Source organism: Dipodomys merriami, unplaced genomic scaffold (assembly GCF_024711535.1).
Source record: "Dipodomys merriami isolate MVZ:Mamm:240054 unplaced genomic scaffold, mDipMer1.0.p SCAF_7, whole genome shotgun sequence".
NCBI classification, from domain to species: Eukaryota; Metazoa; Chordata; class Mammalia; order Rodentia; family Heteromyidae; genus Dipodomys; species Dipodomys merriami.
This window is the reverse complement of record NW_027206290.1, coordinates 66,976,455-66,988,800: the sequence shown is the minus strand read 5'-3', so window position 1 is coordinate 66,988,800 and position 12,346 is coordinate 66,976,455. Positions and strand designations below refer to the sequence as shown.

Here is a 12,346-nt window from a genome sequence, read left to right as displayed (position 1 = left end):
TAGCACTTACTACATACAATGTAGACTAATAAACTACTGCATATACAGTGATGTTCTTATTGTAGTGATTGGGAAAACAGTCACTTCTAGCACATTTAATAAACTACTGCATGTACAGTGATGTTCTTATTGTAGTGATTGGGGAAACAGTCACTTCTAGCACATTTAAACATACCACATTGTGGGCTGGGAATGTGGCTCAGTGGTAGAGCACTTGCCTTGCATGCTCGACGCCCTGGGTTCGATTCCTCAGCACCACATAAGAAAAAAGCCGGAAGTGGCGCTGTGGCTCAAGTGGTAGAGTGCTAGCCTTGAGCTGAAGAGCTGAGGGGCAGCGCCCAGACCCAGGGTTCAGGCCCCATGACTGGAATAAAAAAAAAAAATAAACATACCACATTATGTGAGCTGAAGGTGGCGAAAAATAATTACCTGTGTTCCATGTAGCAGCTCAGGGGCTCCACACACACCGTGATGGCACCAATAGTGAAGAGAGACTTGACATTTGGGTCTGGATGTGTCTGCACAGCCTGGACAACATCAATAACATCTGTGTAGCTGACGGGATAAAAAGGAATGATTAGCTTACCAGCACAATTTAGAGCCCCTGGAATCTACAAAGTGTTCCTATATTCCTAATTCTGTTAGTCCTTATAACTGTACAAGAGAATGGGTAGGAAAGGCACACAGCTCTGCAGAAAAAAGGAAATATGCTATAAGCCCAGAACTCAAGTATCCTTGGGCATTTTATCTAATCATTAAGTTGGGAGCTCATGGCAGCGTCTACTTTTTTTTTTTTTTTTTGTCAATCGTGGGGCTTGAACTCTGGGCCTGGGCACTGTCCCTGAACTCTTCTTCAGCTTAAGGCTCTACCACTTGAGCCACAGCCTACTTCCAGTTTTCCGGTGGTTAATTGGATATGAGTCTCACGGACCTTCCTGCCTGGGTTAGCTTTGAACCATGATCCTCAGATCTCAGCCTCCTGAACAGTTAAGATTATAGGTGTGAGCCACCAGTGCTTGGCTTTTTTGTTGTTGTTGTTGTGGGGCCTGAACTCTGGGCCTGGATGCTGTCTCTCAGCTCTTTATTTCAAGGCTAGTACTCTACCCCTTGAGCCTCAGTGCTAATTCCAGCATTTTCTGCTTATGTGGTGCTGGGGAATTGAACTCACAGCCTTATGCATGCAAGGCAAGCACTCTACCACTGAGCCACCTTCCCAGCCACCCCCCTCCCCCACATTTTTTTGTAACTCTTTCCTCTTCTTCCCATATCACAGGACCATCAGACCTGCCTAGGTCAGCAGACACATGCTGTATCCATTCAAATTCTCATCTTTTGCCTTGAAAACCTCTCTAACTCCAGACTTAAAGCCAATTTGTTATCTTCCCTTGGAAGTTAATAAATTTGTGATCAACTCTCATAAACCTGCTCCTCCTGTCCTTCTTATTAGAGGGGATTCTATTTCAGATGCAAGGCCAGAAGATTTTTTTTTTTTTTGGTCCGGTCGTGGGGCCTGAACTCTGGGCCTGGGCGCTGTCCCTCAGCTCTTCAACTCAAGGCTAGCGCTCTACCACTTGAGCCACAGCGCCACTTCCATTTTTTTTTCTTTTTTGCTTATGTGGTGCTGAGGAATCGAACCCACGCCTAATGCATGCAAGGCAAGCGCTCTACCACTGAGCTACCTTCCCAGCCTTAGGCCAGAAGATTTATCTTAGCTTCCAGCATATATCTAAAAGAGGTCACACTTTCATATTCCCACTGAGTCTAAACTGCTACAATCTCTTACTTAAACCATCCTGAGAGCCTCCCATCTGATACCTCATATTTCTTTATTATTATTATTTTTTTGGTCGGTTGTGGGGCCTGAACTCTGGGCCTGGACGCTGTCCTTCACCTCTTCAGCCCAAGGCTAGCGCTCTACCACTTGAGCCACAACACCACTTCTGGCTTTTTCTGCTTATGTGGTGCTGAGGAATTGAACCCAGGGCGCCTCATGCATGCAAGCCAAGCACTCTACTACTGAGACACCTTCCCAGCCCTCCTTCATATTTCTTTTTTTTTTTTTTTTTTTTTTGCGGGGGGGGGGGTCCAGTCATGGGGCCTAAACTCTGGGCCTGGGCGCTATCCCTCAGCTGTTCAGCTCAAGGCTAGCACTCTACCACTTAAGCCACAGCACCACTTTTGGCTTTTTTCTGCTTATGTAGTGCTGAGGAATCAAACCTAGGGATTCATGCATGCAAGGCAAGCGCTCTACCACTGAGCCACCTTCCCAGCCCCCTCCTTCATATTTCTATCCTTACCTTCTTCCAATTTATTCTAAATACACAGGTCAGACGGATATGCCAAAACCATAGTCAGACCATGTCATTGTTCTGCGCCAAACCTTTAGTGGCTTTTCATCTGTGTGAAAGCTGAAACACTAAGGGCCAGATAGCCTTTATGATCTGATCTGCTCCTCCAATATAGGCAAGAATTTCATCAACCATCTTGTCCCTTCCCCTAATCCAACCACTTTGGCCTCCTGGCTCGTCCCTGAACATGCCAGACATACTTGTACCTTTGTACTCTCTGTCCTTTCTGCCTGGAATGCTCTTTTCCTATCTGCAAGTCTTACTCCCTTTCTCTCATCTCTCTGCTCAAATGGCATTTTATTGTTGTTTATTTTTGCAGAGCTAGGGATCAAACTGAGGTCCTTGAACATGCTCTATTTCTACCACTGAGATACATCTTATGAGAAGGCATCATCTGACTTCATACTTACACTGCAAGAAGTCACTTTCTTGGCACTTCCTGCTCCCTTCCCTCAATTTTTCTTCAAAGCACTGATCATAAGCTACATATACTGTCTTTTTATTTTGTTCTTGTATATTTTTGTTGCTTTTGTTTTCATCTGTTATCCTTCCTTATATATTTGTTTACTGACTCTACAACAAGAACATAAAGTGGGAGCTGGGCACTAGTGGCTCACACCTGTAAGCCTAGCTGCTCAGGAGCCTGAGATCTGTCTGAGGATCGCTATTCAAAGCCAGCCTAGGCAGGAAAGTCTGTAAGACTCTTACATCCAATTAGCCACTAAAACCTAGAAGTGGACCTATCACTCAAAGTGACAGAGTGCTAGCCATGATCAAAAGAGCCCAGGGACAGCACCTAGGCTCTGAGTTCAAACCTCATGATCGATGACAAAACAAAACATCCTCACAAAAAACAAACTTAAGGTGGTTATTGAGTGCTCTGAAGCCAACCCTGGGCCACTCCAAGAACCCTGCGACCTTACAGAGGGAAAACATTGTCCTAATTAACCTGGACCATCACTAGAAGTTCTGTTTCTATGAAGTCAAATCTGATGAGCAGCCTTTCATATCAGATGGGCTCTGGAGGCCAAAGTGGCATGAGCCACCAGTGCCTTTTTTTTTTTTTTTTTTTTTTTGGGTTGTGGGGCCTGAACTCTGGGCCTGGACGCTGTAAAATGGCCCTTCGCTTTATCCCAGATATCAATATCTTGTACTCTCTATCCAGTCCTAGACAGAATCCTATCTTAGTACAGGATAGTACACCATAGGACATGGTATACTAAGTCCTAGAGTTTCCTCATGAGGGCCTCACTTCCACAGCAAGCTTTCTGCTCATTAGCTTCTCCCTTTGTGTGCGTGCGTGCGTGCGTGCGTGCGTGCGTGTGTGTGTGTGTGTGTGTGTGTGTGTGTGTGTCCACATAAGGATCTTTCTTTTTTTTTTTTGCCAGTCATGGTGCCTGAACTCTGGGCCTGGGCACTGTCCCTCAGCTCTGCAGCTCAAGGCTAGTGCTCTACCACTTGAGCCACAGCACCACTTGCAGCTTTTTCTGCTTATGTGGTGCTGAGGAATCGAACCCAGGGCTTCATGCATGCAAGGCAAGCACTCTACCACTGAGCCACCTTCCCAGCCCTGCATAAGGATCTTTCTACTGTAGTGCTTGTGTGGTCCTGGATGCCATGTGTAGACACTACCAGACCCTCATAACAGTAGGCTTGGTAAGCAGGACTGATGCTGCATACTGCCCCAAAGCTCTTTGTGGGAATGTTCAATAGGTAAGTGCCCCCTATCTTACTCTTCAGCATTAACTATTTATCACTTCTAAAAATAAGTGCTCAGGGCTTTATCTTTTCCAAATTCAGCATCTCATGGGTTTCAGTCACTTTAATAGGATTTCCTTTACAGAAGGTGAGTGGGGGAATTCTCATTTTATAAGAGGATTCCATTAACCTTCATTAATTTTAGTGGAAAGATAAAGAATGAAAAACTGTCTCCACGCTCCTTGATTACTCCTGTGTATCTGAGCACTGCTCCAAAACAAAAAGCACATAACTGTTTACTCTACTCACTAAGAGAATGAGTAGTTCTTGCTAGAATTGCCTTTTCTCCCCTTGCTACCACACAACTGAGTGTGACCTCCAAACTGAAGGAAGGGCCCTCACCACAGAAGGAAGCAGAAGACAATTTGGTGCTCAAGCTGCCAGAGTGTACCAGACCACTTTGGCTAATGTGAACCAACAGCATGGTGAAAGCAAAAAACTGGCTCTTTTTTGGGGGGGAGGGGGACAGTCCTGAGGCTTGAACTCTGGGCCTGAGTGCTGTCCCTGAGCTGCTTTTGCTCAAGGCTAGCACTCTACCACTTGAGCCACAGTGCCACTTCTGGCTCTTTATGTTGTCTTCTTTCCTGTCTGTCTTCCCCAGGAGTCTGACTCATGTCTGTAACACTAGCTACTCAGGTGACTGAGAGCTGAGGATCTTGGTTCTAAAGACTGTGACTCTTGGGGCTGGGAAGGTGGCTCAGTGGTAGAGCGCTTGCCTTGCATGCCTGAGGCCCTGGGTTCAATTCCTCAGCATCACATAAGCAAAAAGCTGGAAGTGGCACTGTGGCTCAAGTGGTAGAGCGCTCGCCTTGAGCTGAAGAGCTGAGGGACAGCGCCCAGGCCCAGAGTTCAGGCCCCACGACTGGACCCCCCCCCCGCCAAAAAAAAAAAAAAAGACTGTGACTCTCATCTCCAATTAACCATCAAAAAGTCAAAAGTAGAGCTATGGCTCATATGATAGAGTACTAGGCTTGAGTAAAAAGGTTAAGAGACAGTGTTTAGACCCTGAGGTCAAACCCCAGTATTGGCACATAGACAAAAATACCCAAGCCAAAAAAAAAAACACAACAAAATCTTAGCAAAACTTTAACTTTCTCTAATATCTAGAGAAATTCTATCCAAGTATCCTCTAAATTTTAATTTTGCTTTTTGGTAATACTGGGGTTTGAACTTAGGGCTTTGCGTGTGCTAGGCAGGCACACTATTGTTTGATTCACATGTCCAGCCTATTTTCCTGTGGTTATTTTCCTATGGTTATTATTTCCTTTTTGCCTAGGCTGGCCTGGAACAGCAATCCTCTTGATCTCAGCCTCCCTCCCACATAGTTAGAAATAACAGGAATACCATCACTTATGACTAGTTATTGGTTGAGATATGACTGAGTCCTAGATAGGTCTTTAATTGTGTTCTTCCTGATCTCAGCCTCCCAAGTAGCTAGGATTATCTATGTGAACCACCAGTACCTGGTCTGGGCTCTGTTTTATGTTTGAAATTTAAGCCTACAATTTGGTTAGGCAAATATTTTACATTAATTTAATTTTCTTGACAGCAAAAAAGTGTTTGTTTTATTGTTGTTATTGTTGATTGTGGGGCTTGAACTCTGGGCCTGGGCACTGTCCCTCAGCTCTCTAGCACTCTACCACCTGAGCCACAGTGCCACTTCCTGTTTTCTGGTAGTTTATTGGAGATAAAGAGTTTCACAGCTTTTCCTGCCCAGGGTGACTCTGAACCGTGATCCTCAGATCTCAGCCTCCTGAATGGCTAGGATTACAGGCATGAGCCACCAGTGCCCGGCTTATTTATTTATTTTTATTTTTTTGCCAGTCCTGGGCTTGAACCCAGGGCCTGGGCACTGTCCCTGAGTTTCTTTTGCTCAAGGTAGCACTCTACTACTTAAGCCACAGTGCCACTTGTAGTGCCACTTCTGATTTTGTGGAACTGAGGAATTGAACCCAAGGCTTCATGTATGCTAGGCAAGCCACTAAGCCACATTCCTAGTCCAGAGTAGTTTATGAATACAATACATCTTGATCAGTGTCACCCCTTTCATTATTCTCCCTCATTCCTCTCATCCCCCCTTCCCTCAAATTTCTTAATTTTGTAAGATATACATTAAATTTTATGACTTTTCTTCTCATTACTCTATTACAAATTTGTTTTTATTTAGGTAATTTTAAAGAATGACTACAACTACTACAACTACATAAATATAACTTTAAATTTTCATAAAATTTTTTACAAATTCATCTCTACCAAATTTTACTCATACTCTGAGCATATTAAAATCTATACAGTTATGATCTTTGTGGGTTCCTATTATCCAGCACCATAGTCAATATGCTAAATAGTTCCAATACCACAAGGATCCCTTGCTATTTACTTATCTACTTTTTTTGGGGGGGGGTCTGGTTGTCGGGCCTGAACTCTGGGCCTGGGCACTGTCCCTCAGCTCTTCAGCTCAAGTCTAGCACTCTACCACTTGAGCCACAGCGCCACTTCCGGCTTTTTTCTTTTTGCTTATGTGGTGCTGAGGAATCGAACCCACGGCCTCATGCATGCAAGGCAAGCGCTCTACCACTGAGCCACCTTCCCAGCCCCACATATCTACTTTTCTACTGCCTACTTCCATCTTAATCCCCGGCAGCCTCTAATTTCAATTCAGTTTCTAAGATTATACATTAATTAGCTGGGCTTGGTAGCATACACCTTTAATCTCAGGTACTCAGGTTGTAGAGATCAGGATAGCAGTTTAAATTTTGCCCCTGGCAAATGTTCACAAGACCTCACTTCAACCATGCTGTGCATACTTATCATCCCAGCCTATGTGGAAGGGGTAAATAGAAAGACCGATTGCCAGGTCTGGGAATTTGAAGCTGAGATTTGAGAACTGTGGTTCAAAGCCAGCCTGGGCAGGAAAGTCCATGAGTGAGAGAGATTCTTTCTCCAATTCAACATAAAAACATCTGGAAATGGGACTGTGGCTCAAGTGGCCTTGAGCAAAAAAGTTAAGAGGCAATGCCCAGGCCCTGAGTTCAAGCATATAAATATTGGTGCATATGCCTGCATGTGTGCATGGTAAAGCACTTGGCTAGCAAGTGCAAGGCCTTGATTTCAAACCCTAGTAGCACAAAACCAAAACAAAAAAAACCCACCAAAAAACCATTCATTCAGTTTTTGAAACTAACAAAAATATGGGCCCATCCTATGGAGAGAGTGCCCTAGGGAAGAGCTATAGCATTTAGTGATATTCAAGTGATATTTTCACTTGAATCCTTCAGGAAACCTGGAAAAAGGTGGGGTCTGTACTCATTACCAAGAGTGGTCAGTCATACACAGTCACTGAAGACCAGAAGCAGCTAGGACAGCTGACACTTTCAGAGATTTAAGAAACCGGGGACAGAGAATAAATAATTCTCTGAAATAACAGAAATGACCTCAAGTGCAAATTGGAAAGCTGCTAGATCCTCCCCACAGGCCCAAACTTCTACGGACTGTCAATTCTGACAGAGGCAGGAAGGGATGGAATTGGGCTGATCCATTCTTTTGACCAATGGAAGCAATAGAATACCTGAAGAAAATGAGTGGTTTCAAAGCCACGTTCTTCTTTTGTAGCTTCTGTGACCTGATCCCACAGTGACCTAAGATGGCTTTTATGGGAGGCTGGAGATAGGGTATGATCATAAAGTCTGCCCATGCATGAAGGTCTTAAGAGTGCAGTCCGACCCATCTTTTTCCTCAGGAACACAATCCCAGCTGCCTCCAACTGCCACCATCATAGCCAGAAGTACAAAGTGTTTTGGATCTGGGCCCACTCTTTACTGGAAACAACTAGCCTACTGCAATCACTAATTATTATTAATACACACAAAAAACATAGAATAGCATAAAGGCACCAAAAGCTTCTTTATTACCAACCATAATAACAATAGTGAAAAATACAGCCTGGGATTTCCTGACCCTGCACATTCCCATCTTGGCCCAGATGACGATGAACCTGAACTGGCAAAAGATTCCTCTCTAGAAGGCCTGATCAAGAGTATGTTTTTTCATCTAGAGTCTCCTGGAGCAGTGACACAAGCTCTAGCAAATCTTCTCTCCCATGTTGTACACCTACCATCATGCTGCTTACACAGGGACATCAAGAGCTAGAGTCTGTGTTCACAGCTCTATACTGGTCGAGAAGTGGTACTTCCACCCCAACTGGACTGGCCATCCTGAGAACCAGGATAAGAATCAAGACTGCAGAGAGAGAAATCTACCTCTAGAGTTTCATATAAAAGGAAGAAAGAAACAGATAAGATCCCCTATCTAGATAGTGAAGGATGAAGTTTAGAGATAATTATTCCAACAAGTGTCAGAGAATTTTTTTTTTTTTTTGTCAGTCCCTGAACTCTGGGCCTGGGTGCTATCCCTCAGCTCTTCAGCTCAGGGCTAGCTGCTCTACCACATCAGCCACAGCACCACTTCCCGCTTTTTCTGCTTAGGTGGTGCTGAGGAATCAAACCCAGGGCCTCATGCATGGGCATGCAAGGCAAGTGCTCTACCACTGAGCCACCTTCCCAGCCCCAAGTGTCAGAAATCTTGATCAAATTCCCCAAACTCTTGAGGATATTATGATGTTAAAGTCAAACTTGTAATTTGTATATGGACTATACCCACTACCATACTCTGGCCATCCCTTGGCCACAGTATGGTAACTGGATTCTTTTTTAAAAAATTATTATTATGAAAATACCGTACAGAGGAGTTACAATTACATGAGTAAGATAATGAGTACATTTCTTTTTTTTTTTTTTGGTCGGTCGTGGGGCTTGATACATTTCTTTTTTTGCTTTTTTTGTCGGTTGTGGGGCTTGAACTCTGGGTCTGGGCGCTGTCCCACAGCTCTTCAGCTCAAGGCGAGCGCTCTACCACTTGAGCCACAGCACCACTTCTGGTTTTCTAGTGGTCTATTGGAGATATGGTCTCACAGACTTTCCTGCCCGGGCTGGCTTTGAACCATGATCCTCAGATCTCAGCCTCCTGAGTAGCTAGGATTACAGGTGTGAGCCACTGGCGCCCGGCAATGAGTACATTTCTTATCAAGCATTGTTGCCTCCTCCTCTGTTTCCCCTTCCTATCCCTTTCCATCTCTCCCCCCCCTCCACACACACACATTTTTTTTGTTGTTGTTGTTGGTCGTGGGGTTTGAACTCTGGGCTTGGACACTGTTTCTGCACTCTTCAGCTCAAGGCGAATGCTCTACCGCTTGAGCCACAGCGCCACTTCCGGTTTTCTAGTGGTTGGTGGCTCACGCCTGTAATCCTAGTTACTCAGGAGGCTGAGATCTGAGGATCTCGGTTCAAAGCCAGCCCGGGCAGGAAAGACCGTGAGACTCCTATCTCCAATAAAAACCACCAGAAAACCGGAAGTGGCGCTGTAGCTCAAGTGGTAGAGCGCTCGCCTTGAGCTGAAGAGCTGAGGGACAGCGCCCAGGCCCAGAGTTCAAGCCCCATGACCGACAAAAAAAAAAAAAAAAAAAAGAAAAGAATCTCAGGGATGTTCCTGCCCGGGCTGACTTTGAACTGCAATCCTCAGATCTCAGCCTCCTGAGTAGCTAGGATTACAGTTGTGAGCCACCGGCGCCTGGTGTAACTGGATTCTTATTGGGTTAAGACTCCTCTGTGTAGCACAGACACTGCTCAGGTATATGGGGAGTTTATTCTGTGATCACAGTAATGGTACTGTCACCACCCTTACTCACTTTTCCCTAGATTTCCAATACTTACCCTTGTAAGACTACCAATAACCTGGTCTTCTTTTGAATGTAGGCTGACTGGCGGGCAGAGCGGTTCTGCTGGGCTTCCAGGGCACTAGAAAGGTATTTCTGGAAGTGTGCAGCATGGAAACATTCTGAGCTGTCCATAATTTGGCGATATACCATCCACCTGGAAATAGCAAAGGTGATATTAGTACAGAGGCATTTGATGGCCTGGCCCTAAGGGCTTAGCCATGGATTCAAATGTACCTAGTAATCTCAAAGACATTCTGCCCATAAACTCTGTGAGTAAAAATCAATCCTGGCACCAAAGAAGAAGGTAGAGAACACTAGGTAGTTGGGAGCCCAGTATCCTGGAATCACAATCACTGGGGCTTTTGGCAAGAAACCTCCTGCCATATGGAAGACAGGAACACATAGAACCAATAGGCTTCAAGATTTTTTTTGGCCAGTTCTGGGACTTGAACTCAGAGTCTGGACACTGTTCCTGAGCTGTTTTTGCTCAAGACTAGTACTCCATTTGAGCCATAGTGCCACTTCTGGTTTTTTTCTGTTTATGCAGTCCTGAGGATTCAAACTCAGGGTTTCATACATGTTATACAAGTACTCTATCATTAAGCCACATTCCCAGGCCCATGCTTCAAGATTTTTGACCAGGCAGTGATTTCCTGAAGGACTATGCAATAAAATGGCTTCAGTGTGGTATTCAATAAAACTCTTGCTAAGAGTAAGAAATGGGCAAGGTAAGAAAATTTGTAATGTTAGGAGTATGCCAGTTGCTAACATCTATAATTCTAGCTAGTTAGGAGGCTGAGATCTGAGAATCTGTTTGAAGAGTCTTATCTTTAATTAGTTAGCATAGAGTTTAAAGTAGGTATGTCTCAAGTGGTAGAGCTCCAGCCTTGAGTGAAAAAGCTAAGCAGAAACATGAAGCCTTGAGTTCAAGCCTCAATCATAATGTTTATACAACATAAACATTAGACATGCCGGGCATTGATGGCTCATGCCTGTAACCCTAGCTACTCAGGAGGCTGAGATCTGAGGATCATGGTTCAAAGCCAGCTGGGGCAGGAAAGTCCATGAGATTCTTATCTCCAATAAACCACCAGAAAACTAGAAGTGGCACTGTGGCTCAAGTGGTAGAGTATTAACCTTGAGCTGAAGGACAGCACCCCAGCCCAGAGTTCAAGCCCCACAACTGACAAAACAACAACAACAACAACAAAAAAAACAAAAAAAAACAAAAAAATTAGACTTGAGGAACTGGTGAGCCATTAAGTGCTTGTTAATGGGACCCAATGTTTCCCTAACATTTCTCCAAAATGCACCTTCTGATCTCCACAGCCTCCACCCGAAACTCCCAACTATCTAGGTAATTTCTTTTTCTTTTTTGTTGGTCGTGGGGCCTGAACTCTGGCCTTGGGCGCTATCCCTGAGCTCTTCACCTCAAGGTGAGCGCTCTACCACTTGAGCCACAGTGCTGCTTCCAGTTTCCTGGTGGTCAATTGTAGATAAGTCTCATGAAAGAAAAAAACATTTGAATACTTCTATCATATTTATAAGATGATTTCTTTGTTGCTTTGTATGTCCTTCCCCCACAGTATCACCCCTGCTTTTACTGTATTTGATGTTGGTATAATTTGTGGAGGGGAAGGGACAAAACAAATCGTTTAAATAGGGATACAGGGGGACCCATTGCAACAATGAGATGTACAAGTCATTATGTCGGAAAAACGAACTTTACAATTTTGGTGGAGGGGGCAGAGAATTGGGTAGGGGGTGTGGGGGAGGATAGGAAGGGATAGGAAGGAGGAGGCAACAATGCTTGATGAGAAATGTACTCATTATCTTGCCCGTGTAATTGTAACCCCTCTGTACAGTACTTTCACAATAAAAATAAGTAAATAAATAAATGTTTAAATTTTTTTTTTTTTTTTGGGTCCGGTTGTGGGGCCTGAACTCTGGGCCTGGGCGCTGTCCCTCAGCTCTTCAGCTCAAGGCTAGCGCTCTACCACTTGAGCCACAGCACCACTTCCGGCTTTTTTTTCTTTTTGCTTATATGGTGCTGAGGAATCGAACCCAGGGCCTCAGGCTTGCAAGGCAAGCGCTCTACCACTGAGCCACCTTCCCAGCCCCTAAATGTTTAAATATTAAAAAAAAGTCTCATGAGTTTTCCTGCCCAGGCTGGTTTTGAACCATGATCCTCAGATCTCAGCCTCCTGAGTAGCTAGGATTACAGGCGTGAGCCACCGGCGCCTGGCTCTATCTAGGTAATTTCAATTTTTTTCAGTTCTTTCATACAATCCTGCAGGATGCCTTCATATTAGTCTGATTGTATATTAAATGCCTGTCTCAGTCAGCAAAGGTTGATTAGTAGTCAGCCAAGCAAGTGAAGTGATGGGTAAATTATTTTCCCAATTTCACTTGAGCTAGCATGTCCTAGTTGTGCATGGACTCACATACACAGACTCTGTGTTCATGG

General features: G+C 44.5%; 1 protein-coding gene across 3 annotated transcripts in view; it reads right to left on the bottom strand.

The window, feature by feature from the left end:
- Positions 1-12,346, bottom strand: part of Dnaaf9 (dynein axonemal assembly factor 9) — a 128,540-nt gene that overhangs the window by 36,298 nt on the left and 79,896 nt on the right. For all 3 annotated transcript variants that reach the window (XM_070006875.1, XM_070006874.1, XM_070006876.1), the window contains exons 27-28: positions 9,875-10,033; positions 430-555 (exon numbers count right to left, since the gene is read on the bottom strand). In XM_070006875.1, the coding sequence (XP_069862976.1) occupies positions 430-555; positions 9,875-10,033 (285 nt within the window). The remainder of the gene's footprint in view (positions 1-429; positions 556-9,874; positions 10,034-12,346) is intronic.